We start from the raw sequence: 26,176 nt of genomic DNA on the forward strand, positions 1-26,176 counted from the left end.
CATTCACACTTCTACTGCACCATCATCACTTAAGTAAAGCAGTACAGGCAATATTAGGAGTGATCCCAAAAATATTACTAATTTTGCTCAAGCATTTTTATCTTCTCCTTTATAATGAGCTGCAGAGGCCACTGGGACATGTTTTTGGAGAGCTGCAGGCATGATTTTTTTTTTTTTTGCTACAAAGTGATAAATAAACAATCCTATGAAAAAAGCTTGCTAAATACTGGAAAAAGAGATTACTACTTCTATAACAAAATGATGATAATGCTACTGATATAAAAGTCACCCTCCCACATGTTTATCTATCAAGTTGTCCAGTGCATCCATCATTGTTGTATTTGACTCTTGCTAAAACTTGCACCTCAGTTGTTAGATAAAGACCCTTGTGTTTCCTCTCCTCTTATAGGCAGGCAGCTAGGATAGCCCCCCCATGCACCCCCCCCACACACACAACAAATTGCCACTGGTAATTTACCATGCCAAGAGATGTACTCAAACCAATATTGACTTGCAACCGTAAAATAACTCATTTCCACTAGGATTTTGGGTAATTTATCTCCACTCAAAAATGCTCTTTTTACTTTAAACACAAAGGTATATCATCCCTACAAGTACAATATTCAACCAACATTAAGCAATACCACCCCCATACACAGTCTAATGTCTCTCACAACTGGTGATATGTTTTAATTTATTGTAATTTGCATTGAGATGGTTAAGTGTGAACCTAAGCACTTACACTCAATATTTTCTAAAATTTCCAAAAAATTACAAATGTTGCATTGGTTGCATGCTTCATGTCAAAATGGTATATCAGTTATCACTGGAAATTATTTCTAGGCCCTTCACATATTTCTTAAAACATTCAGCTGACAAAGTATGAAGAGAACATTCACAATTAGATATAGATAATGGCGGCGAAAGAGCAATGAGGCTTCTGGCTGTTGACTCGTTAGCATGGTACCCTGGAATGATTCAGTGGATCTTTATGGTAAAAACTTTGAGCATATAAAAGCAGCTCAATGTCATTTCACCTTAGGTGGTTATTCAGTCTTATATACACACACCTTAGAAGTACCTTTTCCTGCTTAGAAATTCATTTTTGTTCCATCTTGTAAAGAGAATTTCAGGTAGATCAAAATAATATGGCTGGGATAATTTGACATTGGTCTAGTGGTCAGCGTGCTGGCTACTATTCTGCTGGCCTGGGTTCAAATCCCAGTTTGAGGACATCGGAAAATACCATTGGCATTTTTTTTTATTATGGCGTGGGGGTGGGTGCATGGGGGGCTATCCTAGCTGCCAGCCTATTACTTCCTATGCTATATATATGTATTTTGGGGGATTAACGTGGGAAAAGTGTGGCTCCATGTTGTGCAAGTCAGTGGGTGGCTGTACAGTTGTCAGTGTCATAACCATTTTTTAGTGACAAGTTTTATATTACGGATCAAACCACGACCTCCATCATCATCGCCAAGGCCTGAGAGTGCGGTGGGCTTCATCCATATCATTCATTATGTATCAAATATTACACTCTGGTACTGACACTTCTCTTATAATTAACCCACCAAGGTGTACTGCATATACCACACTGCAGAGAATGAGTGAGTAGGTAACCTGTATCCTTATCTCCTCCCTTGTTGGTTGGTCTCTGCTAAATCCTACACTTGCAATCTTTCTCTATAGTTCATTCTCCCACACTCCAGTCCTGTTATCTCCAATATTACTTTCTCTTTCTATAAGGTGTGAATGTTGCTGCTCCTGCATTCATCATTGAAGAAATTTATATATGAAACTGATTTTATAAAATGTAAGACAGGCAGAAAGGCTGTTAATTAAGTAGAAAATGCCATCAGTGTGGAAACCCTAGTTTAGTGTTTCAGGAGCCCCCAGAGAGTGATGCTATGTAATGATTAGGAAGTGCTAGGCTGCACCTGCAAGACGACTTCTCTTAGTGGTGAGCCCCAGCTATGAAGACCATACACGTCCTTGATAACCATTAAATTTTTTTTTTTTTTTTTTTGTGTGTGTGTGTGTGTGTGTAGAATCACAGGTTAATTAAATTTCTGAGAGGTCTTCCATACAAAGGTTTACTATAAAAAGAGATGAATATATTTATTAAAATATTAAAGCCAAATACACTACACTAATATAATTAATTCTAGTGAAAAACTCATTATTATCTTGGAATGGCAAGCGTATATACAGAGTAGTATGGAAGATGTGACGCTACCATACAAAACCTACTGGGAAGGGTGACCACCATCGGCTGGCCACACACCTGCTAGCTAACCCCGAGGCCCCTATGTGAGCACTAACAGATAGAACAACTGTGGGTTAGTCCAGAAGGGGATACATCTCTAGGTTGCTACTGCCATCCAGCTCAGGAAGCACGACCACTTGTTACGTCATACACACACGCTGATCTGGTGGCTGTCGATGACACCGATTACAACTACAAAAGTGTTGACAACACTAATTCTTTGTCAATACATTAAATGTGTAACACTGAGGATGACCTTTAAGTAAAAAACTCCTTTGTATTTGTAAGTCACTGATCACAACAATAATAGCATGATGACAATGTAATATACAATTGGCATAACAATACATGAAGGGTACAACAGTTAATCAAGAGAAAGAACCATCCACTGTGACTAATGGAAAAATCCCCAGCCATACAGAATTAAGCAAACATGCCAACACTTGCCTGGGATTTTATTTTGATATACATGATACTTATAAAATCTGTATATATCAGTATATATACCAAGCAACTAGTGTGTTCAGCAACTCAACATTTCATGTTTAATTCAGTACTGGTGGAGACCAGAGAAATTATCAGTAAGGTATATATCAATAATCATATTTGTTAACACACATGCATGTAAAAAAGATAAGAATATTATTTTTGAGTCATGTAGTGAGATATGATTGACAATTTTCAAACAACATGATATGCATTGTGAGCCTGTGAATCACATAAGTAATTCTTAACATGATATGCACTGTGTGCCTGTGAATCACATCAGTAATTCTTAACATGATATGCACTGTGAGTCTGTGAATCACATAAGTAATTCTTATGTTGATTAAAATGCAACCCTTACTTAACATTTTTCATGTATAGGTATATATTAAGTACTTAGCAGGAACTGTAGGAGATCTTGTTATTTTGACATAAATCAATAAGGAATGAAGAATTAACAAATTCAAAACACATCTCGCCAAGCAGCAAATTACTGTTATGGAGAGTTGCTGAACGCTCTAATTGTTGGTCTGTTTGCATGATTTCATATCATCTAGACAGACAAGGTTAAATGCAACAGTTATTTTAACATTACTCAGCTTCTGCTGTTTTCCTTCTCCTTGTTTGATAAATTATCATTTTACAGTGTCTAAAGGCCTGAGGAGCTGTCCAAAATTTAAATTGTTTCTGATGATGATTTGTTTCAGCCTGAGGAATGATCTTCAGACAGAGTGAGGTAGGTTGTGTGTGCACCTGCTTACATACATGGGAGCTCACTTGTGATTGGTCAGCTGTGGTGAGAGTTACTTGCTGACTTCTACTGAAGCTCAGTTGTGGTTGGTGCGATACAGTTTCTTATTGGTTGGTAGGCAGTATGTTATGTGAAACGTAGACCCTGGAGAAACACAACACTGCCTACCAACCAATAAGAAACCAACAAGTGGCTCTCACTGCTATGCACCAACTACAACCAAGCTCTAGGAGAAGCCAGCAAGTGATGCACCACAACAGATCGATCACAAGCAACCTCATATGTAAATAAGTAGGTGCATACACAACCCACCTCAAGATGTTCCCAAGGCTGGAATGAAATGTTGTAAGAAACAACTTAAATTCTGGACAGCTGCTCTGGACTGGACACTGCAAAAAGATAATTGACAAACAAACATGTTAAACAATTCTGAACTAGGAGTTGCATTTAATCATGTCTGTCTAAATGAGAATGATATTTCATATTATGTACCAGTTTAATTTTCCCATTTTTAATGCTCTTCTGATATGAAAATGTGTCCATGTTTGGCCTCCTGGCTGCAGGAATAACATTTCTCGGATTTTCCTCTGTTCAAATACAAAAGACCTCACCATAACAGATGCCAGCAGGATAGCTCTTCCTCAGCCAGTGAGCTGCTAAAGGGGCCCAAACACCTTGAAGATGGTCAGGAGCCTGACATGTGGACACCCATTAAGAATACACAACGCAGGAACAAAGTAAAGAATGTTATTGCCAGGGATATGTCATGCAGAAAATTGTTGACCTTCATTCATCCATTTCTTCACTACAGAGATCAAGAAACTTAACACAAAATTAGGCTGAAAAAGGAGAGGTGAATAATGTGACAAAGCAAACTAACTACCCCAGTTCACCACTCGCCAAATGCTAGACTTCTATCTACCTGTCACATGCCACAAACTTCTGCCACTATCAGTTGTAGTACAAAAGAGTTACACCAACCATTGCAGTTGTGAGTGAATAAAGGGACATTTCTTAAGCACTTTGTTCCCTTCTCCAATCACTCAGCCCTTCAACATTGCTGGCCTCAATGTAAACACTCAGACATGTGGCAGGCCTGGTGCAGTTGCTACCTTTTGCATGTCTACAAACTAGAATTTCCCCCAATCTTAAGAATATGCATTTCTATTTACCTTCAGCACAACCATCATGGTAAATCCCTTCCCTATATTGAATAAATCAGAACTAATAATAAGACCCTTGACCCCTGGGCTATATAACCCTGTAATCGCGTAGATCTGATGCCAAAGGGAAAACTAAAGGACGATGTCAATATTGGAAAAATCTGGATATTATTTGGAAACAATGTTGGCTAACTGAAGTATCACAAGAAAGAAGACTTCTGCCACTCTTTAAATATTACATAACAGTTTACACCCTAATACAATTTCTCTTACGCTTTGCTTTATTTTAAAATAGCAGAAAACACCTTGCCTGCAAAGAGGAACAATACTCTTATGGAAGGTTAAATTTACCAACCAAAGAGCATGTACCAGAGCTTATCTTGCCATCATCAAGTCTTGTGTAAGAGTTTCCACGCTTATACACCAGATCATAAACTTGCCAATCACAGGTAAAGGTCTAAGGGTCAAAATATTAAACTTTTTTGACAGTATTTTGTTCTTAGGTTCAATTTTCCAGGGTGAATCTTTTCCTGGTATGGATAGTACTTAGAGTGTAGGGCTGTGTACAGACTGGTAAACACAGCCTTAGCTCCTGCCCTGTTCTGACCTAGTGGTGACCTGGTTAGCAAAAGTGACCAAAGACAACCTGAGTGGTGGCAGCCTTCTTTTGTTAATTAATTCCTCAACCAAAGAAGACATCCAGTCACTCTACAAACTGAAGCCATATGAATGAGACAATGACTTAGTGGGCAACAAAACTTAAAAAAAGATAAATAAATAAAATAACAATAATAATAAGTTCCAAGAGTGAAAGAAAAGGGAATTACACTCTACCAAATACCTGTTGATGTTGTCATGACTCTGTGCCCACTAAACATACAAATACACACAGTACTTTCTTATAGGGCCACACAGGAACACCCAATATTGCAGGAGAGGAGATGAAAGTATAGGGGTAAGCAGGCATCTTGTGTTGAGGGTGAGAGAGAGAGAGGATTAGGTGGGGAAGATTGTATGAGAGAACAGTGGAGAGGAGCCGGAAGGGAGTTATGTATACATATCTTCCCATCCTTAAAGCACCCCAAGCCATGCCCTCTGTTACACACTACTCCTTGGTATAAAAGATTAGGGTTTGGGAGTTTGTGTGTGGAAAGGTGAGGAGTGATGGGTGGGTAGGTAGTTGATGTAGGAGTTCATATAAATTTCCATTCTTATAACACCCTCAGCAGTGCCCTTTATCACACAGCATATTCCCTGGTAAGTGTGTGTGTGTGTGTGTGTGTGTGTGTGTGTGTCAGGATGGGTGGGGTAGAGTAATGAATAGTCTATGTTGGTGATGAAGTGCGTAGGAGGTAATGGTGGTGCCCCTCCTCCCCCCATCATCTCACCCTGTCCCAAGCGCCACCCTCTACCACATGCTGTACTCCACGTCATCACTGTCGGCTATCATGAAGAAGCCCCATATGGTGAAGAAGGTGACCACGTTGCCCGCCAGAACTAGGCCGCACGCACCCCAGTCAATCTGTCAGGAACGGGAGAATCGATCTCATTTTACTGTTGCTCTCACTGCTGGTACTACTACTACTATAGTCCGTTTCATTCTGTCTGTCCACTCGCAAACGTAGATGTGGCAACTGCGCATTGTTAGTTCGTGATTGCATGAAGATCAACTTTACATTTTCAGTGATATATTTGAACATTTGTGTATACAAAAAATCCTCAAACCCTCTTATATGAACTGCAAACATGCCAATTTGCATTGATAAAAATATAATCTACCATACAAGCACACAAAAGTACAACTTGTATATTAAACAGTGTAGTCTGATCATACTCGAACGATTCAAAGCCTTTCAGATACCCATATTTCACCTCATTCAGGTACATAAAAAAAACTGACATCTGACTCTGCAAGTGTCTATACATAAGGAATTTTGAAGTGTTGCATGTAAATAACATGGGTAGCCTAATATTCGAAATAGCCTAGCATTACATTAAAGTTATTATTTACCATTTCATGTTATTTTGATTATTAATCGTTACTTACATGCAGTAAATTATTAAGATACCTTTCCTTTACACTTGCAGAGTCAGATGTCTTTTAATATACCAGAAGTGAGCTATCAATCAATGAATTTGAAAAAAACATAGATTGTTTGAGCATGTGACTATTTTATTTGATACAAGCTTGTCTTTTTGTGTGCTTGTATGTTAGATTATCGATGCAAATGACTGAGTTGTTTTTTGTATACATAACATTCAAATATATTATTGAAAAATAAGCTTGAATGCATATCACAAGTTGATTTTCACATTCATGAACTAGATATGCGCAGGTGTCACATCTATGAAAATTCCCGCTTTGTTGGTGGACAGATGAAATGAAACAGATTATACTACTAATCCTACTACTACAATGACGACGACGTCTATTACTCCTAATATTCCTCAACAACCCATTTAAATCTGCTTTCTGAACAAGATGAAACTATTCTCAAGACTTACTATGCATTTTTTATAGTACATGTGGCCAAGATCTACCTTTCTCAAAATCAAGACACCACATGTTACTACAAGAAATAAGAGAATTCTCTATGCCACCCCATTTTTATTGTATGTGTTATGGCTAAACCATATTCCTGTAAGCCTCCCACACTCTAGATGGCTGTGCGGTGGCGGTCTGACACTCACCACTGGGGCCGTGGAGGGGGAGCGGGCAAGGACGATAGGCAGGCCAAAAGCAGAGACAACGATGGCGGCAGTCACGAAGTATGCCAACTCCTTGCATGGGTTGCTGCCGCCTGTGTCCTCTGACACCCTGCGCGCTATTATGCTTGGTATTGGCGCCAACACATAGAACACCACAACAAAGAATGGCCACCAGTTACTGGAAAAGGGTACAGAGAACACTATTTATCAATGCTCTCAAAAACACAAGATTTAGTAAACCTGTAAGTAATATATAGTTCAAGATGAAGTTTACAGTATTATCAAAAAATTCAACTCAAAAAATCAGGATGCAAAGCTTGCTTTAGCATTTAGGGCACAGTTTGCTCAACATCAGTCATTTATGGATAATAATAGAGAATCATTAGCACTGCACTCTACTGAGTAAAAAAAAATAGTAGCTGCCACTGGTATCTAAAAGAGTCAATGGAAGCAGCACAATATGTTATGCACACATTCAACAGTATTTTATCACATCAAATTTTCACATAAAAGAGTCCAAAAACTGAATGCCCCCAGGGCTGCAAGAGTAAAAAGTCATGAAGAATAAGGTCCTCTAGCCTTGATTTCCATATAGCATCATTCATAGTGTTGTTATAGTTCATTCCAAATCAAAACCTCAGGAGGACATGCCCACCCAACAGAGTTGTTTCCCATGTGACATCCTGAGTAGAATGAAGGATCCCTGTACCATGACTGGCTGACACTTTGGCGAATCAGGATCAAAAGTAAAAGAGTGGGTCTGTCCCGATGTAATTCTTATTTGATATCGGAGGCCTTGACTAACAGTGTATGTTACTCACTTGTACTGCGGCAAGGCACAGGCCAAAAAGAGGAAGGTGAGGCCTATGGTGGTGGCGAAGGCAAGGGTCACCAGTGCTGAGGAGGGAACAGAAGGAACATAATGACCACCACGACCTCAGAAAGTCACCGAGAATAATACACAAAGGCTCCACAAGATGTTTTCCAAGTTGTCTTAAGCTTCATAGTTTCTAGAAAAATCAAGGTTTGATGAAATTTCATCCCAATCACAAAAGATACAGTGTTCAAGTACTCTTACATAATGGTAAGAAATGACTGAATACCTTGTATTTCCATGGAAATGGGAATAAGCAATAAATCATAATTTAATTACATGAACCCGAGACTGAAAATCACTCTATAATTTCTTATCATCATGTGCAAGCTCTTGAACTCTTAGTTTTGTGATCTAGTCATGAATATATTCTTGCTGTTGTTTCATAATGTCAATTCCTATGAATTTCATACCATCCAGTAATATGACATTGAAGTAATTATTATTTTTTTGTGATTCTCTACAACAAAATTAGCCATGAGAAGCTCCAGAAGGCAAAATAATAAGAAAAAGTAATCAATAAAAAAAAAAAATAAAAAAAAAAATGAACAATAATAGCAATGTTAAAAACAATACTAATAAAATCCTGTTACACTCATAGGCACAAACTCAAGAGAGTGTGATGTAACAAACACGACATACCAAGCCCCAAAGTGTCCACTATTGCTACAAATTCATCCAAACGTTACACTCAGAAGCATAAGTGAGGGATTGATGACTGCTGCCCGGAATACAAGTAAAATAAAGGAAAACTGATAGCACTCATAATTCATTAGTGGTGTAAATGCCAAAGCTACATTAGCACTGTTTGCATAGTCTCAGATTCACAATAGATAGAACAGCATCACTTCTTGTCCCTTCAATTTATGTATCAATTCTCCAAAGCATAGCTACATATTCATTTACTGTTTATAGAGCCCCCTCTTGAATGAATTTGTTTGGTTTCAGCATGATGTATATTTAACTTTAATATTTTTATTCCTCTTAACCATTACTTGTAGACTTTTTCTGTTTAGTTCTTCTATCATATGTTGCAGTCCACCACTAGTACTGCTAAAAAGAACAATATAATCTACAAACTGAAGGTTACAATCACTTGTTTCCTATTGTAATTCCTCTATGGCGCCACTATATAACACTTGCCTGCACCATAACAGGCTGGGGCCAACCATCTGGCCCCACCAAGAAAGCCTACCAGAGTCATAGGCTTAAAAAAAACACCAGTGAAGCATTAAGAAAATTAAAAGCACACCATAAAATTAGCCTGTATAATTCCTTTTATGTTGGGACTTTTCCAATATCTTTATTAAGTTCAATAATCATTGTTCGTATATGGCTTCTACAACAGATTGTCTGGGCTGGGTATCAAGCCCAGGTCTGTGAATTCATAGCTAGGCTGCATAAAGGACAGGTGGATATATATTTGTAATCTCTATGGAAATAATAAAAAACTGTCACTCAACTTTTTAGCAGTGATAGGTTACTACCTGTTAGGTTAAGGTGGGATTTTGTAAATTTATAAACAGATATCAAGGTCATAATGACCAAAATGGTGCTTGAGAAGCAACACCACAATGTTTGTTATTTTTCTATCAGCACTCAGCAGGTATCCAGAACAATTATTATCGTAAATTTGCCCTAGAGTTTCCATACCATTTTGCTAATGATAAATTATTTCCAATCGAATAAGAATAATGGTTTAGCCAGAAATGAATTGCCTAATTCTCTGGAGTAGGCTGCTTAAATGTGCTAAATAATCCCCTTGCCTTATTATTGATCTTAAAATGGTCTGCAAATATCAAACATTTAAAAAAAAGATGGTGTCCAAAATCCCAACAAATTTGGTTTTGCTTTCCACTTATGTACAAGATTACAAAGTCACAGTGACATTGATCCACAAATGTACTTACACAACGCAAACAGTCAACATACTCATAACAAACACAACCAAAAATACCAAAGATATCCCACAAACACTGTCGCATACAAGCACTCATACTTTCCAAGCACCATACGTTACTGGAACAACCTCCCTCAACAGATTTTAGATTGCGGTGCATTAGACTCATTCAGAAACAACTACACACTCACTTGTCACCACAACACACCAACACTAACAATTACACTTGATTCACTTCCCTCCCCTGCACACTCTGCTCCCCTGTCCCCCACACAGCCAACCCAAATATGCATGTTAAGCACCTGTACAGGTGCCCTTAATGATCAAGATCTAGGAGAAGGATTTGTCACAACTAGTATAGTACACAGACAAGCCACAAAGACGCCAAGATCAGCAGCCACTGGGAAGCCAATTGGTATCCTGCCCCTCCTGTGTGGGTGTCAGCCTCTACTCTACAGAACACAGCTGGCAGGGCATTGCAGGGAGGAGGGTCAGGGTCAGGGGTGCCGGGCTGCGGCGAGGACGTGGCTTTTGGGGGGTGAAGGTCAGGCCAGGTCGGCAGCAGGGAAACTACCCCCTACAGAGGCACTCTTCTGCCCTGCTCCTAGCCCCACGCCACCCGGGGACCCATACCTCGCATCTGCATGGCGGCGGTGCAGCCTTCCGAGGCGGGAGGACCAGCGAGACCCAACGAGTGGAGGAGGGGAAAAAAAAGTGACGAGAAAGGAATGACTCACTGCTGCGTAACTAAATATTTCCTGCTGGCGCGAGTCTCCGGGAAGAGCTGGGGGGGGAATATTAGATTAAGAGAGGCCTGCCGTGCTGAGAGCCGCGAGTACAGGCACTTCAGGGCAAAGGAGACCGATCATTTGTGGAAAAGAGGCTCAGCAATCACGAGACTGACCTTTCAGACCCGCCATGTTTGTTATGGTTTGCCTGACGTCGAGACCCAGACCCAGACTTTTGTGGCACCTCGAGACCCAGAACCAGTCTTTTGTGGCACCTCAATCCTTTTCATCATCATCTTTTAACCCTTAGACCCTCTCCTCTGCTTATTCACACACTTTTCTTTTCATTGGCGTTACCGCACACTGTCTTCCTTTACACTATGGCTCTATCATTTTTATAATTTATTTAAGTATTTTCTTGCTTGAATTACTCATTTTCTACTCTTTTCTTTGTATTAATTCAGGACTTTGTGTTCTCCTTTCCCAGCACTGTGTTATAGGCCCTATAGCAACCCTTTTGCCTCAGATCTCTATACCTATATATATCCTCGATCCTACCCCTTATTTCGTCTCTCATGGTTGCTGCAGATATTCTACATGTTTTCCTGAGTAGCTCTGTCTTGTTTAGTGTGTTAGTATTGGTATAGATGAATGACAGATAAATCTTTCTCGAAATATAGCCTATATTTTGTGACGAAGGCCGGGGGATGTCATATATGATTCAACGTACTCAGTAACCCCTGCAGATACCCAGCGGGAGAAGGGAAGAGAAAAGAAGGAAAAAATTAAGCAACAATAAACTATCAATCAAGAATTCTTGCTGGTCCCTGCTGGTTATGACAGGAGAGATTTTTACTATCATGGTTACATAACTATGAAGCTCACACATATAAACAAATTGCAACATATGTGACTGACATACTTATAGGCTACATAATATTCTTTTCTTGCTGATAAAAAAACATAAACAATAATTAAAAAGCCTTGGAGGGGTGGCTCGAGGATACGACGTGAACCTTTGCAACTTGTGCATGATCGACATATTTTTTTCCTACTGATAAAAAGCTAATAAAAAACCTGATACAAAGATAATAAACCCTGGAGGCGTGGCCCACAGAGCTTTCCTTTGCATGCTACGTTAACTTATAAATGAATTGCAACGCATAGATGGCACCTTACATATATCCTTGATGTTAAATAAGTTAAAAATAAGAATGGAGGCGTGGCTCAGTGCGCGTGTGTGGCTCTGGCTGTGTAGTAGTTGTAGTGGAGGAGGTCACAGGCTGGCCGAGTACACAACTATAGACTCCTTGCCCTTGGGAGTGAATAATACTGAAGACTGCTGTGGTAATTGACTTCTCGTGCCTTATTACTCCCTTTTACATACCCAAAGCCTGCACTCGAAAACGCCAAAGCCCTTAAATAAGCCCTTCAAATACACGTCACTCTGGGTAAACAAGCCCTGCGTCCACTTGTGTTTATGTAAGGGCTGATTGTGGATTAAATTGGATGATATTCAGTCAACTAACCATCCCAGAGCTTACGTGAGAGTGTTTTTTGGGTTTATCTCACTTATTAGAGTTTTTAAGGTTTTTTTTAAGGGTTGTTAAGGGTACTTCAACATCTCTCGTGCTTGCTTTTCCTCATTGGGGGACTCATAAATACCTTTCCAACTTTGAGTATAGATGAAAATGGATAATATACAGTAAACTAACCATCCCAGAGCTTACGTAAGAGTGTTTTGGGGGTTTATATCAATAACTAGAGCTTGTAGGAACGCCACAGGGTTGTTAAAGATATGTCAACATCGCTTGTGGTGGGCTTTTCCCCTAAACGTGACTCGTGACTCATAATTACCTTTCGAAATCAGATGTGTGGCTATTTCCTAGTAGCGCACAAACGGAAAAGATCACTGTGCCTTGAATGAGATAGGAAGATACGTCACTTGTCATTCCAGAAACGACCTCTTAACATCAAATAATTAAGTTAGCAAGTAAGTGATACCTCAGGAGCAGCTCACACGTACCGCTGTAGATAAGATTTGGAAGAAGGGCGGTTGTGTGTGAGTAGTGTTGGGCGTTTTGTGTGGCCAGTAGTACATTATTGTTAGTGTCGTAGTAGTAATGTAATGAAGTAGTGTAACCCAGGACAAGGGGCACATCTTTTTACCTCTTTGTACCCAATATTACCCCATTGGTATCCTAATGAAACCCCAGTGTTACACCAGTAATACCCCAATGTACCCCAATGATACCCCAGTGATATCCTAATGAAAGCCCAATGTTACACCAGTAATACCACAATGATACTACAGTGTAACACCAGTGATACCCCAGTGTTGCCCCAATGTTACCCCAATGATACCACAGTGTTGCACTAATTATAAACCAGTGTTACCCTAATGCACCCCAGTGATACTCCAGTGATACCCTATTGTTAGAGCATAAGGTGTCTTTTTACCCCATTGTTACTCAATGATACCCAATTGTTACCCCAATATATGTCAAATGTCTTTTTTTCCCAATAACCAGGAGGTCTTTTTACCCCAGTGTTATCCCAATGCTAACTGTCTTTTTACCCCAATGAGTGTGAACTGTCATTTTACTCCAATGAACCCCACTGTTGCCCTAATGTATGCTAAATGTCTTTTTACTCCAACATAAGTCCAGAATTACACAACTCTGATGTTTGGTACTATTTTTTCCCAGTTGATTTTAATTTGCAATCAATTAATCAATGTGTATATGGCTGGGCAGTGTGTTCTGTGTAGGGTGGACTCCTGCAAATGTTTTCTCTCCTCAGTACTAGCAGCTTTTTCTTTCTTCCAGGCCTGTGACCTGAAGGAGCAAGTTGTTTAAATGCTGCAGTTCCAATCCAAAGGAGTCACCACCTCCTAACCCCAGACAAAAAGCAAGGCGGGTCATGTAAGTATTGGACATCCTAATGTTGCTTGCCCACATCTTGTCTGAAGTCAGTAAAGACCCTGGCTGCCACATACCTTTGAAGGACTATTATCTGTCTGGTGTCATGAATGAGAAAAGCTGCCACACAGCCCATGTGCCAGTAATCAATCTTACAAACAAGTAGATGTTTATTTTATGGTACAGTTAATCAGTTACTCAAGCCTGCATCAATAGTGTCTAATCGGGGAACATTTTGTGGGGGTTGTCATGAGGGTATATTGGTGAGGGAATGGCATGAGTGTTAGGAACCAGCATGTAACCCAAAAATGTTCCCATAGAGAAATTTTATACAAAGTGTTACAAATAATTATCTTGCAATGTCATTATATTACATGTGGCTCACAACTGAAATGTTAATTGTGCCATTAGTTATATTATTCCATTTTCTTAATTTCAGACCATGTGATACTAGCTGAGTTGAGTTCTTCATACAAGAAAGAGGTAGGCAGTCAGCAAACCAGGTAGAGAGTAGTAGCGTAGCACCTGATCACTGGACATGGCTGGCACAGCTGCTTCTCCAACGTCCTTAGTTGAAATTACCATATCATGCAGGTGAGCTTTGTTGTATAATATATTTTTATTGATCGTTTTCATGTGGTTAAATGAACTGATCTAAATAAACAGGGGCAGAGGGTTGTGTTACAGAAAACCTACATATGAACATTACTCAAAAATGATGAATGTCATGGTGCCATAGAAAGTCATATTGAAAATTTGAGGCATGTGACAGGGGCAGAAGATTGGTGGTGGGTGTAGTAAGACCCTTTGTGGTGCCACTAATGGATACTACAAGATCCTGTGGCAGGAGAATGACAGCAGTATGGTCTGGGCTGTCCAACTTTCCTAACTCCCTGTAAGTGATGGGTGGCACTTCGTTCGGTCCCTCAGTGTGGGACAGATGGAAAGCAATACCTCATATTTGCCTCTCTAAAAGGGCTGTGAGGCAGAGTACTATAATATTCCATTAAACTTTTTTATATGAAAGCATGACAAAGAAGAAAGCATTACTCACCTTGCTTTATTTCCTGCAAAAGAAAACCATTTTGCTGGAGACCAGCAGCCCTAATTTCTTCTCATTGTCTTTTTATAAAGATAATACAAAAGTGAGTGAGATCAGGCTTTCAGTGATGTCTGACCCACACTAGTGCATTAATTCATTAGACATTCTTGTATTTGTATTCTGAACCTTAATTGAGTAGGCGGGGGAAGACTCACCAGGTTGAGCACACCTCCTTCAGCCTTGCCACAGACACCAGGACACTGATGACTGAAAACTAATTATCCCAGGATGCTGCAGACACACATTTGGCTAGCACTGGCAGACCTGCCATCCCATGTCTCAGGGCTCATCCACACCAGAGGAACATGGACCAGGACCAATGCTACCTCCCCCCCACCCACGCCCACACACATAGCCAACACTAGCTGACATACCAGAAATCGCGTCAAACTTCAAATTCTCACAGCAATGCATCAATGCAGCAAATAAAGCGAACAGAATGTTGGGCTTCATTAAAAGAAACTTTTTATTTAAGAATAAAGATGTAATACTCCCGCTCTACAACAGTTTAGTCAGACCCCACTTGGAATATGCGGTACAGTTTTGCTCTCCCCACCATGCAAAGGATATTGCTAAATTAGAAGGTGTTCAGCGTCGGGCAATGAAAATTATCCCTTCCTTGCGCAACAAATCCTACGAAGAAAGGCTTTCTACCCTTCACATGTTCTCTCTTGAGAAACGTTGCCTCCGAGGAAAACTGATCGAATGTTTTAAAATACTTAATGGTTTCACGAATGTAGACAGATCAACATTGTTTATGATCGATGACACTTTGCGCACGAGGAACAATGGCGTAAAACTCAGATGTAGACAAGTAAATTCAGACTGCACCAAATTTTTCTTCACCAACGTTGTAGTGCGAGAATGGAATAAGCTCCCATCATCAGTGGTCCAGTGTAACACGATTGACTCCTTAAAAAATAAGCTCGACCGTCACTTCCTTCAACTTAATATCAACTAGAGTAGAAATGCAACGTTTTGGAGTCTTCTGATTAATGTAAAATCACTTAGGTTTAAGGACAGACCACCAAGTCTGGACCATGGGGTCTGTGTGGTCTGATTTTCTATGTAAATCTATGTAAATACACTGCCCTTAGCTCCACTCTATCTGTGCACAGTGACATGTAGGTACCTAGTATGAAAGAAGAGTAGAAGCAATAGGTACATAGTATCAGCTTGTTGGTACTTTGGTGTTTTTTGCACTATTTAATCGTTTGTAAAAGACCTCATGCATAGGCTTAAATGAGATTTGTTTTGACCAAGATTGATATTATTTGATTTTCTTTTGTTTGCAGGAATCTGCGTGACACAGATGTATTCTCAAAATCAGATCCGTTGTGTGTAGTATTTTATCAACCTTTTGGATCCAGAGAGTGGACTGAGTACAAGAGAACTGAATGTATAGATAATACCCTCAACCCAGACTTTGCTACGAAGATCTCAATGACTTATCACTTTGAGGAACAACAGCATTTAAAGTTCAAGGTGTTTGATGTTGACTCTAATTCCCCATCACTTGACTACCATGATTACCTGGGGGAGTTTGAGTGCACCTTGGCCCAGCTAGTCAGCTCCCGGACAGTTCAGAAGCCTTTGCAAGACCCCAGCCATTCTGGTGATAATGGGTACATCATCATCACAACAGAGGAGCTTAGTTCATGTAAGGAAGAGCTTGTTGTTCAGTTTGTAGGTAAGAAGCTGGAAAACAGAAGCTGGTTTTGTTCTATCAGCCCGTTTCTTGAGTTTTACAAAGCCAACGAGGATGGAACGTTTACCCTGGTGCATCGCACTGAGCCAGCACGAAGCACCAACGACCCAGTGTGGAAGGAGTTTTCAATACCGCTGCGTACGTTCTGCAGTGGTGACTACGATCGCAATGTTAAAGTGATTTGCAACAACTTTAAGTCAAATGGAAATCATAAACACATTGGTACCTTTCACACAACAGTGAGGAAATTAACTGAAGGGCCAGGTGCATCAAATACATGCTGGCTGATTAATGAAGAAAGAAAGGTATGTGTGTTGATGAATGTTTATGTTTTTATGTAAAGTAGACCCTCATTTTTAGGTATGTCACTGCTCACATTTTTCTGTCTTTTCAATTTAACATCTTTTGTGTAAGTTAGTTTTGCTGATAAAAACTTTGCAAGGAGCCTAACATCTTACGTTTTATGTAACGTGTTTCCTCCCCGCCATGAGTAGCGGCAGAAGGGAAGCAGCTACAAAAACTCTGGGGAAGTGTTGGTGAACAAAGCTCACACCCGACAAGTCTTCTCCTTCATTGATTACCTCAAGGGGGGCATGGAGATCAATGCCTTCATCGCCATTGACTTCACAGGTATGGTTTTTTTTTTATCATCACTAAAAGAACAGAGCCATAAATTTTAGGGGATTGTTTGTATTTGTATGATATGCAGGTTTAGAGTGAGGAAGGATGTGAACTAGAAGTCAGTGTGTGATCTACTTTGATGAAAATTACTGGTGTTTTGTTTGTGTTTTCAGAAACTAATTGTCGTATAAATTTATTTTTCAGCATCAAATGGTGATCCTAAATCACCCCAGTCACTACACTTCCTGAATCCAGCGCTTCCAAACCAGTACGTCCGTGCCATCACCTCTGTGGGGGAGATCATCGAGGACTATGACACAGACAAGTTTTTCCCTGTCCTTGGCTTTGGGGCGAGGATGCCACCAGCCTTCACATCAGTGTCACATGAGTTCTTTGTCAATGGAGACCCCACCAACCCCTTCTGTCACAGAGTCCAGGGTGAGTTATGCTGATTGAGATTTTATAGTCTGTCATTTTATGAGCTCATTCACACTCTGAAATTTCTTTTCCTATGATTAATTGTAGTTTTATTAATAAAAGAGTAAAAGTAAATAGAAAGTAAACTGGACCCAAAGTTCATTTACTCTGCCCTACATAAAGTGTTGGCAGGTCTGTGTGACAGTACTTTGTTTGTGCAATGATTGTTTCTCAATAATCTTGTAAGATTGTTTTTAGTAGTAAGGGGAGGAAGGTTTCACTTATTATGTGTGGGCATGATTGTTGATGAAAATTTACTCTAAAATTGCATTTTCAGTGAATGCTATTTTCATATTGATGCTTTTATCTTCAACCTAAAAAGAGAGAGGGAAAAGTTTTTGAAGAAGAAGCACCCAAATAATCTTGCAGTCAGGGAGAAGATTTAAGAACAAATTTTCAAATCTACTTGAGGTTGCAGGAGAGATAAAGGAGGTAAATGACGAGTTGACTAAGACTCCAATGGAAACAGCACTAGGAGCAGGAGGACAGGTACCAGTAATCAGCAGTACTAAACCAACAAAGGAAACAAAAGGACTCACAAAAAATATGGATGGTTATATGAGGGAAATAAAAACCAGAGTAGAGGAATTAGACTAAAGGCTAAAACTGAGAGGACACAGCAGCCTTTGGTTGGAGGTATACTTGTTGATGACAGTGTTATTGGCAGACAGTGAGAGGAGTGCCTCGAGGGAGTGCCTTGCTTCTACGCTACTCTCTTGCTTGTTTTCCGAGGCTTGGCCGCTTCATAAGCCCTCTTGATGTTGGTGACTTTTTTTGGTTGCCTTGCGCTTGTACATCATTTGTAAGGACGTTATTTTGGCTGGAAAGGAGAGAAAATCGACATACTCTTCCGTCTGTGTCTCGCTTGGCACTGGCGCATGGCACCTCTCTTCCTCCCCTGCCTCTCCAGCGAAGAGAGAGGATGACATGACAAAATTCTGAAGAAATAAAATATTCTAATGCAATTTTTACGTATATCTGAATGATACCGCATATGTTGACATGAGCGTCTTATGACGCATGTCCAACTATGATTAAAAGCCCCAGGGGGAGGTTTTAATTTTACGAAAACAAACCTCACTACATGGTAATTTAGGGTTTCCCGGCCACGCTGAGCGAAAAACATGTACTCGTCCGATTTTAAATATATTCGTCAAAAAATACCCCGTAGTCGCCCCCCTTAAATGTAAGTGAAATTATATTAAATCAGATACCGCCAAGACTGCATTTCTACTTTACTATTTTTAAATATTAAGTTGAAGGAAGTGTTGGTCAAGCTTTATTCCTGCAGGATTTGTTTATCTATTAATTTTTTTGAGTTTATGAAATACCAAAGAACTTCATACATTACTACCTCTTCCAGGAGTCCTCGAGGCATACTACAGTTGCCTGAACCGTGTGCAGCTCTATGGGCCAACCAACTTTGCTCCCATTATCAACCACGTGGCTCGCTTTGCCGCCTCCAACACAGCGGGGGATAAGTACTTCATCCTTCTCATTCTGACAGATGGCATCATCACCGACATGCCCCAGACAAAGGAGGTGAGTTGTGGCTGTAATGGCATTCAAACTTTTATTAATAATGCTATTTTCACTAAGGAAATGGCTTTTACTTAAGGGGGGCGACTAAGGGGGGTCCTCCTGCCCATATGGTACGTCCAATAGCTTTAAAATCTTAGTATGTTATTTGTTTCTGCAAATATATGACATTCTGTGAATTTCATGAAATTCGGGTGAAGTATAGGGGAGACTCATATAAAGTGTAATTTTCTTTTTTTGTTTGTTTCACAGGCTTTATTTTTCAGTTAATCGCTGTGAAAAAAAAAAAAAACTTTGTTTACATATCTACATTATGTATTTTTAAAATTGTGATATGTTGTTTTGTCTTCGAGCAAAAAAATTTGCAATTTTTTTTCACTTACAATTTTCTCTACTCTGTGTCCTGTTTTCTTTTTTACATTTTTGAAATTTCATAAATACAAAAAATTGCCCTTTAGTTGTAGTTTTAGTTGGTACCAAACAAAAGTCGGACAGACTTATTCCTGATTTTGTGAAATTTTTGAAGTGTAAAAAACTACTTTCGGAGATATTGGCTCCTAAAGATTTTTTTCCATTCTATCCATGTCTTGCCATTTGTATTTATCTGATTGGCATGAAATTTTCACATATGATTGTGTATACCTTGTTGACTTACTGGAGAATGCTAAGGCATCTGGTCCCCCTTTATAAAAAAAAGTATTACTCACTCGCAGGTGAAGGTGTCAGAAGGTGCCACTGTCCTCATTGTAGAAGAGGTTACGGTCAAGGTATTCCTGCACGACCGTACTGGGCACTTCTGTCTAGCGATGAGTGTCTGTAGCTGGGAAAGCGACACGGTGATGAAAGTTTTGCTTGTATCAGAAGGAGGAGGGTTCAATTGAACACCTCTGTGCAGAGTTTGTTGTTGGAGCTGCAGTGATGTTTCATGTGGCAATGATTCTGCAGCTGGTGGTGATGTAGGTGGTGGTGGAGTAGGTGGTGATGAAGCAGGTGGTGGTGGTGATGAGCGGCGGGTGAGCGTGGCAGTATCACGACTCGCTTCATAAGCTCCGAAACTGCTCCCTTCCTGGTCTTGGCTGCTCCATCTTGTTCAATAAGCCTTCTTCATGTTTATGGCTCTCTTACTACTCAACTTGCGTTTGTACATCATTTCTAAAGACCTTTATTTGGCTGGAGTACAAACGAACAGGTTGCATGCCCTTCCCCGTTGTTGTCTGGGTAGGGACTGGCTCCACCACACTCTTCTCCTCAACTCACACCCTCCCTGCGATCCGGCACGAAAGGAATGACAGATGACAAAATTTACGGAGAAAAAAAAAAAATTCTAATGCAAATTTTATGTACGTACGTACGTACGCACTGAATGATACAGCATGTGTTGGCGTGCGAGTCAGGCTATGACGCAATTGCACGGGCCATTTAAATATGGCTTCCAGGGGTGAAGGGCTTTAATTTTACGAAAACAAACCTCACCACATGGCAATTTTGGCTATCCCGGCCATGCTGAGCGAAAAAAACGTATTTGTCCGAATTTAAATATATTCGTAAAAAAATACCCTTAGTCGCCCCCCTTAAGAAGGGCACTCGGCAACTTGCTTCAAATCAAAACTGAAGTACTTAAGTGTATTTTTTCTAGGTATGGTATGTCTTAATGATATAATTTGATGGATTCTGAAGATATTAAGATGATTAACACATATTGCATATTAAATTACTACAATTTTGGGATAAATTTACACAATATTCACAGAAGGACTTTGCATCAACCTTTACAAGTAGAAATATACAGAGGGTCAAATCGCCTCTAAATATAAGCTGTGTCTGGACGGTGGAGTGTCAATCTGTGCGTCCCTTCAATAATGCTGTGCATCTTGACAGCTGTCTTTGTGCAAGAGCGGAGAGTCTGAGTATACAAATGTTGGGGTGAATGAACGCCATCTCGGCACAGCTTATATTCGGAGGCGATTTTGACCTTTTGTATATTTTTACCTCGAGACATACCCTACACCATCAGAATCAGAACAGTATGCAGATTTAGGATCTGTACTTAAAAAGTGATCCAATGAAAAATAATTGAGTACTTAGGAGTTACAGTGAAATAAGTGCAAGAAAATGGTTATGCGCAACTCTATTTAGCTCCGATTTTTGTATATTTGTTTTTTACATTATTGCTACAAAGTTATGCTGGTGTGATGCAGAATTTTCTCAGGAAGACGATCTCAGTTTTCTTGATAATGTATGGTGGGGTCAGTAAACCGGGTGGAAATGAGGTGTGTGAAGTCGTCGGTTTTGGATGAACTGGGCACTCCCACGGCCGCCGGCCCTGGTCCAGAGGCATCACTCAGTGCAATGTAGGGAGATGGGGAACGCACAGTCTAGTATGTAAGTCTGTGATTTAGCCACAAGGATCTATTAAAAACAAAAATAGCCCAAATATCATGAAATTTGATGCTTTTAGCCGAGTGCCATCCTTAATGTTTACTCAGTGTCTGAGGTTGTGCATTTTATGGGTACTTTGTAGAGGGCATCCCAACCCTTGTGGTGACTCCTTCATGCCTTAGTGTATACCTGCCTTTCACCTGCCTATTATTTTGGGTTGTCAGTTACCTGTTGTTCATGCTTTCAGTCCACTGCCTTTTATTTAGTCATCATCTGCATTGTATTTGAAGCTAAAATCTACTTTCTCGCTATAAATAAATCCATCACAGGGAGTTTATGCCATAATTGCTTTTTCTCCCAGTACGTATATCGATTCCCTGTATACATTCCAGGGTGTCAGTCATCTAGTTTTAAGCTTTGTCAGCTGTGTTTTTTCTTGCTCTCACCTGCCTTTATTTTCAGACTGCTTATCACTTGCTTATTATGTGAGGATGTTCTTTAAATCTCATCTCAAGCCAATACCTGTGCCTGTACCTCCTCTTTATATTTGAGTGTTTGCTTGGTCATCTTTTCAGGTTGTCATTCACTTGGTTTCTGTTTCAGGCAATTGTCAATGCCTCCTCCTTGCCCCTGTCAATCATCATTGTCGGGGTTGGGAACGCAGAGTTTGACAACATGGAGGAGTTGGACGGTGATGTGGTGCGCTTGTCCAGCAATGGTCGGTATGCTTCCAGAGATATAGTGCAGTTTGTTCCATTTAGGGATTTTTTGAAAGGGAATGGGGATCCTCGCACGGCTAGGCTCAGACTGGCTCGAGAAGTTCTAGCAGAAATACCCGATCAGGTTATCTCATACATGAAGACTAATAACATTGTACCCCAGGCTCCAAAAGTTCTTGAGGCCCAGTTGCCATCAGATCTTGGCTAACAAGATCACACTGCCTACACTTATTGCCTTACAGAACTGGTAGTGTAGTGAGTATGTCTCACAGGCCATTGTGTTGTTCAGTGTACTACGGGCCTACTGCCACAAATATTGCACTTTATATGGTATTATAGTCTGTTCACTTAAGCTAGATTCCTGGCGCCTAGGCAGGTTGGTAAGCTTGCAGCTGATTGGCTGCTCCGCTCTCCCGCTAACACTCATGTCAGACCACATCTTGCATGCTCAGTGCAATGTTGCTATAAATAACTCTGTGTTTTCAATACGTATAGATTTAACTGCATTCTGATCACACTATCGTGTTCACGAGAAATTTTCCTACGTAATGTAATAATATATTTCTGCAGTCAATGAGCAACTGTTGAAAACAGTGAATATAAGTAAAACATGTTATAAACATTTTTTAACATCTTCACGGTTCAACTCATCGTAATACCATTTTCTTCTTTGTTTTGTTGAGTTTTTAAAATACATCTTGATTCTACAGTCACTGCTGAGTCTGATGGTGTCAACCAAAACTGGCTAGCTTGTATTTGAGTTGAGCTATGGCATATAATAAAGAAACACATTTCACTAGAGCATACAAGAAGTGGTCAGACATGAGTGTTAGAAGGAGAGAGGATCAGCCAATCAGCTGCAAGCTTACTAACCTGCCTAGGCACCAGGAATCTAGTTTAAGTGAACAGACTATAGTAATATATGTACTCTATGTAAGATTGATAAGGTTTTATATTTATGTGATTCCCATGTGCATGGAGATAATATTTAGTATCTATGTCTCACAACACTTTAAGAGGTACACTCAGTTAACTTAGTTTACATATGAGAAATATATGACACTTCATTCCAGTGTAGGATACTATTTAACATTATTGATGCATGTGTTTACTATAATTATTATGACAAACTCTTATCAAAGTGTTACTGTGATTTCTTGGAGAGGATTTATCTGGTCACCCATCATTAATATCCGTTCACTAGATGCTGTACATCATTAGGGGGAGGATTTGGAGAGATGTGAGGCTGTATAGATTTCTAAGCCTAGGAAGGTAGAAAATACTGATTAAAAGAAATTGATTGCTTCAATTTGCTTGCATTTATGGACCTGGAGAAGCAAATGACAAAACTGACTAGAAAGTATTGTGGGAAGTATTAAAGGAATGCTAAAAAATCTGTTGGCCAAGGTGGAAGCTTTTTGTAAAGACATTAAGCTGTAGGTTAAAAAGAAAGGATGAGAAGAAACTTGGGCCTATTGGAATGTGAGACTGGGCTGCGTAATGTTTTAGTGGGCATTCACTTTTGGCCTGGGTGGGGTGGTTGGAGAACTGAAGACAAACAAAGCAAAAGTTGATAGTGTTGGAGTGAGAGTGTATAGAAAACAAGCAGGATATAAATAGAAACTGAATTATCTATTTTCCTTTGGTCTTGACTGAAAAGGATTTATGAAAAGTTAGTAAATGAGTTGGAAAATAGATGGAAAATTGAAGTTGGTGTGTATAAAATTTAAGGTGATGATTTTCAATTATAATAGAGAGAAATATAGAGAATAATTTATAGAATTCTGACAGAGAAGAGGTGAAAGGCTAGAAACTATTGAAATGAGTTACTTGAATGAATAGCAGTTAGTTGTATTTGTTTCTGTAAGAGACAGTCATAGTGGAGGAGGGTGAGGGGTCTCCCACAAAGCTCTTGACTTGAGCATGTTGATGGATCCTACTGGGAGGTGCTTGGAAGGGGAAGGAGCCAGCATGGAGATGGCTTGGTGGGACCCCTGGGAGTGGTGTGGTAGGGTGGATGAGGCATTGTGTCCTCTGATGTTTGCTCCTATTGAATGAATGAAGGAGCACCATTCCCTAATGAAAGGTACTTAGGAGTAAAGCTAAACATTTTTCAAAATGTACTTTGAGAATTTTAATGTGATTATATACTGAAGTGTCCACATGACTAATCTCACATGCCATATATGTAAATACTTTGTTTAAAAAAAAAACTGATATATTTTTCTAACACTACTGAAGCAGCATCTTGGGTGCTTTAATTGAATATAAGATAGCTTGCGTCAGGAAAATTTGCACAGTGATGGCACAATAAATGCCATTGGTTCCCAGTGTGTAATTACTGTACCTTTCACAAAGTGCTTTTGCATATTCATGTGTAGGCCCCACACTACTATTTTAAATAACTGCACCAGACTTAAATGGATGTTTGTACTGAACAGTTTTTTAGGTAGTTGCATGAAACATTCTAGTTTATTCTGATTTATGTCAGTGTTATATTTTATTGTTTATTCCTTGTAAATGTTTACTTAAAAGATAACTTTTTTTTTTTCACTCATCTTTTTACAGCTGCATAACTAATAAGAGATTGCATGCTTTATCTACGAGTTTTCTCATTTTCATTATTTTCAAATCTGTCTGAGTAGTATATTTGATTGTCTGCATGTTAGTTAGAACATAAGAAGAACGTAAGAACATTGGAGTCTGCAAGAGGCCGGTAGGCCTATACAAGGCAGCTCCTTTGTATTTGTCATTGCTGTTAAATACGAACTAAAAATCACTCCTTTGGGATGCACCTGTAGAGCATTGAGATTTTTTATGAAGTTTCTTAATAATATATGAAAGTTTACGCCATTTTGATTGCACAGTGGCTACAAAAAATGGGTAATGATGATGATGATGATTTACATCAAGGTGGTGAAGCCATTCTGAAAAAAAAAAAAAAAAAAGATTAGAGGGAAGTAAATGTTTCAAGTAGTTATTCACTCTCAGAAAGACCAAAGTTAAAGAGACACTTGACTTCCCTGCAAAACATCACACATTATTTTTAGGGTTGTATTGTAAACATCTTTTCTTGACCACCATATGATGATTAGCCAGTTTTCATCTTGGTGCTATCATATGTGGTGTGATCATAGGTATTTCACGAAATTCCTTTACAAAATCAAAGTAGCAACAAGCAATTGACTTTTGGGCAACTACAATGCTACGTACTGGCAGTGAGAGAGCTGTCTATGAGTTCTGTATTGGTCCCCACAGCTTGGGCACCTGGAAAACCAACATTTCTCTCCTGAGTTTTGCATGATTCTAGAATTGCAAGTTCTTGGTATCAGAGACCAGAGCTGCACTACTGAACTTGATATAGCAATGCTGAAGGGGTAGCTAAGGAGACTGATCACATCCTTGTAAACACTCGTTGGAGGATCCTTCAGAGCTAAGGTTTTACAAGCTGAGTTCTTTGTAACTGATCATAAACTTGTTGCAACACTCAAACTTCTTGTCAAGTCAAAAAAATCTCAAGATGTAACCATACTGTGTTTCATCTTGAGAGATGAAAAGAATTAATTTGTGCCCAAGAATATGTAGTGACAATCTCAAATTGGTTCAATGTGCACACTGCACAGCACCCGTAAAAACCCTGCAGACTTGCTACAGATTTGTGAGATACCCATAAATGTAAAACTTTAAGCTGCAAAAGAGAGCATTCATTAGAGAAAGCCTGAGATCAAGGGATATTTTTTCCTCGGGATAGATGCTGGAACATTGAGAAGAGTCACACTGCCAGGCTTGCTGGGAATCAGGACCATTATAGGGCTCTGCCATGTAGGACTAGA

The 26,176-nt window shown here is 39.6% G+C and overlaps 2 protein-coding genes across 7 annotated transcripts; one reads left to right on the forward strand and one right to left on the reverse strand.

Annotated features, from left to right (window-relative positions):
- Positions 1-2,077: 2,077 nt before the first annotated feature.
- Positions 2,078-11,135, reverse strand: LOC126994425 (leptin receptor gene-related protein-like). 2 transcript variants are annotated; one of them, XM_050853742.1, is made up of 4 exons: positions 11,054-11,135; positions 8,197-8,272; positions 7,358-7,553; positions 2,078-6,188 (listed from the first exon to the last, which is right to left on the reverse strand). In XM_050853742.1, the coding sequence occupies exons 1-4, from the start codon at positions 11,067-11,069 to the stop codon at positions 6,075-6,077; spliced, it is 402 nt and encodes a 133-aa protein (XP_050709699.1). In that variant the 5' UTR covers positions 11,070-11,135; the 3' UTR covers positions 2,078-6,074. The 2 variants fall into 2 exon arrangements, with proteins under 2 accessions (XP_050709699.1, XP_050709700.1); XM_050853743.1 differs by lacking the exon at positions 11,054-11,135 and adding an exon at positions 10,783-10,920.
- A 945-nt stretch (positions 11,136-12,080) lies between these two features.
- On the forward strand, positions 12,081-22,765 carry LOC126994424 (copine-8-like). Of its 5 annotated transcripts, none has more exons than XM_050853736.1 (8): positions 12,081-12,224; positions 13,706-13,801; positions 14,238-14,392; positions 16,196-16,913; positions 17,103-17,238; positions 17,434-17,667; positions 19,070-19,248; positions 22,228-22,765. In XM_050853736.1, exons 3-8 carry the CDS (start codon positions 14,337-14,339, stop codon positions 22,549-22,551), a joined length of 1,647 nt encoding a protein of 548 aa, XP_050709693.1. In that variant the 5' UTR covers positions 12,081-12,224; positions 13,706-13,801; positions 14,238-14,336; the 3' UTR covers positions 22,552-22,765. The 5 variants fall into 5 exon arrangements, with proteins under 5 accessions (XP_050709693.1, XP_050709697.1, XP_050709696.1 ...); XM_050853740.1 differs by lacking the exon at positions 22,228-22,765 and adding an exon at positions 19,498-19,702; XM_050853739.1 differs by having other exon boundaries at positions 12,100-12,199.
- Positions 22,766-26,176: the final 3,411 nt, after the last annotated feature.

This window comes from Eriocheir sinensis, unplaced genomic scaffold, assembly GCF_024679095.1.
Source record: "Eriocheir sinensis breed Jianghai 21 unplaced genomic scaffold, ASM2467909v1 Scaffold791, whole genome shotgun sequence".
NCBI classification, from domain to species: Eukaryota; Metazoa; Arthropoda; class Malacostraca; order Decapoda; family Varunidae; genus Eriocheir; species Eriocheir sinensis.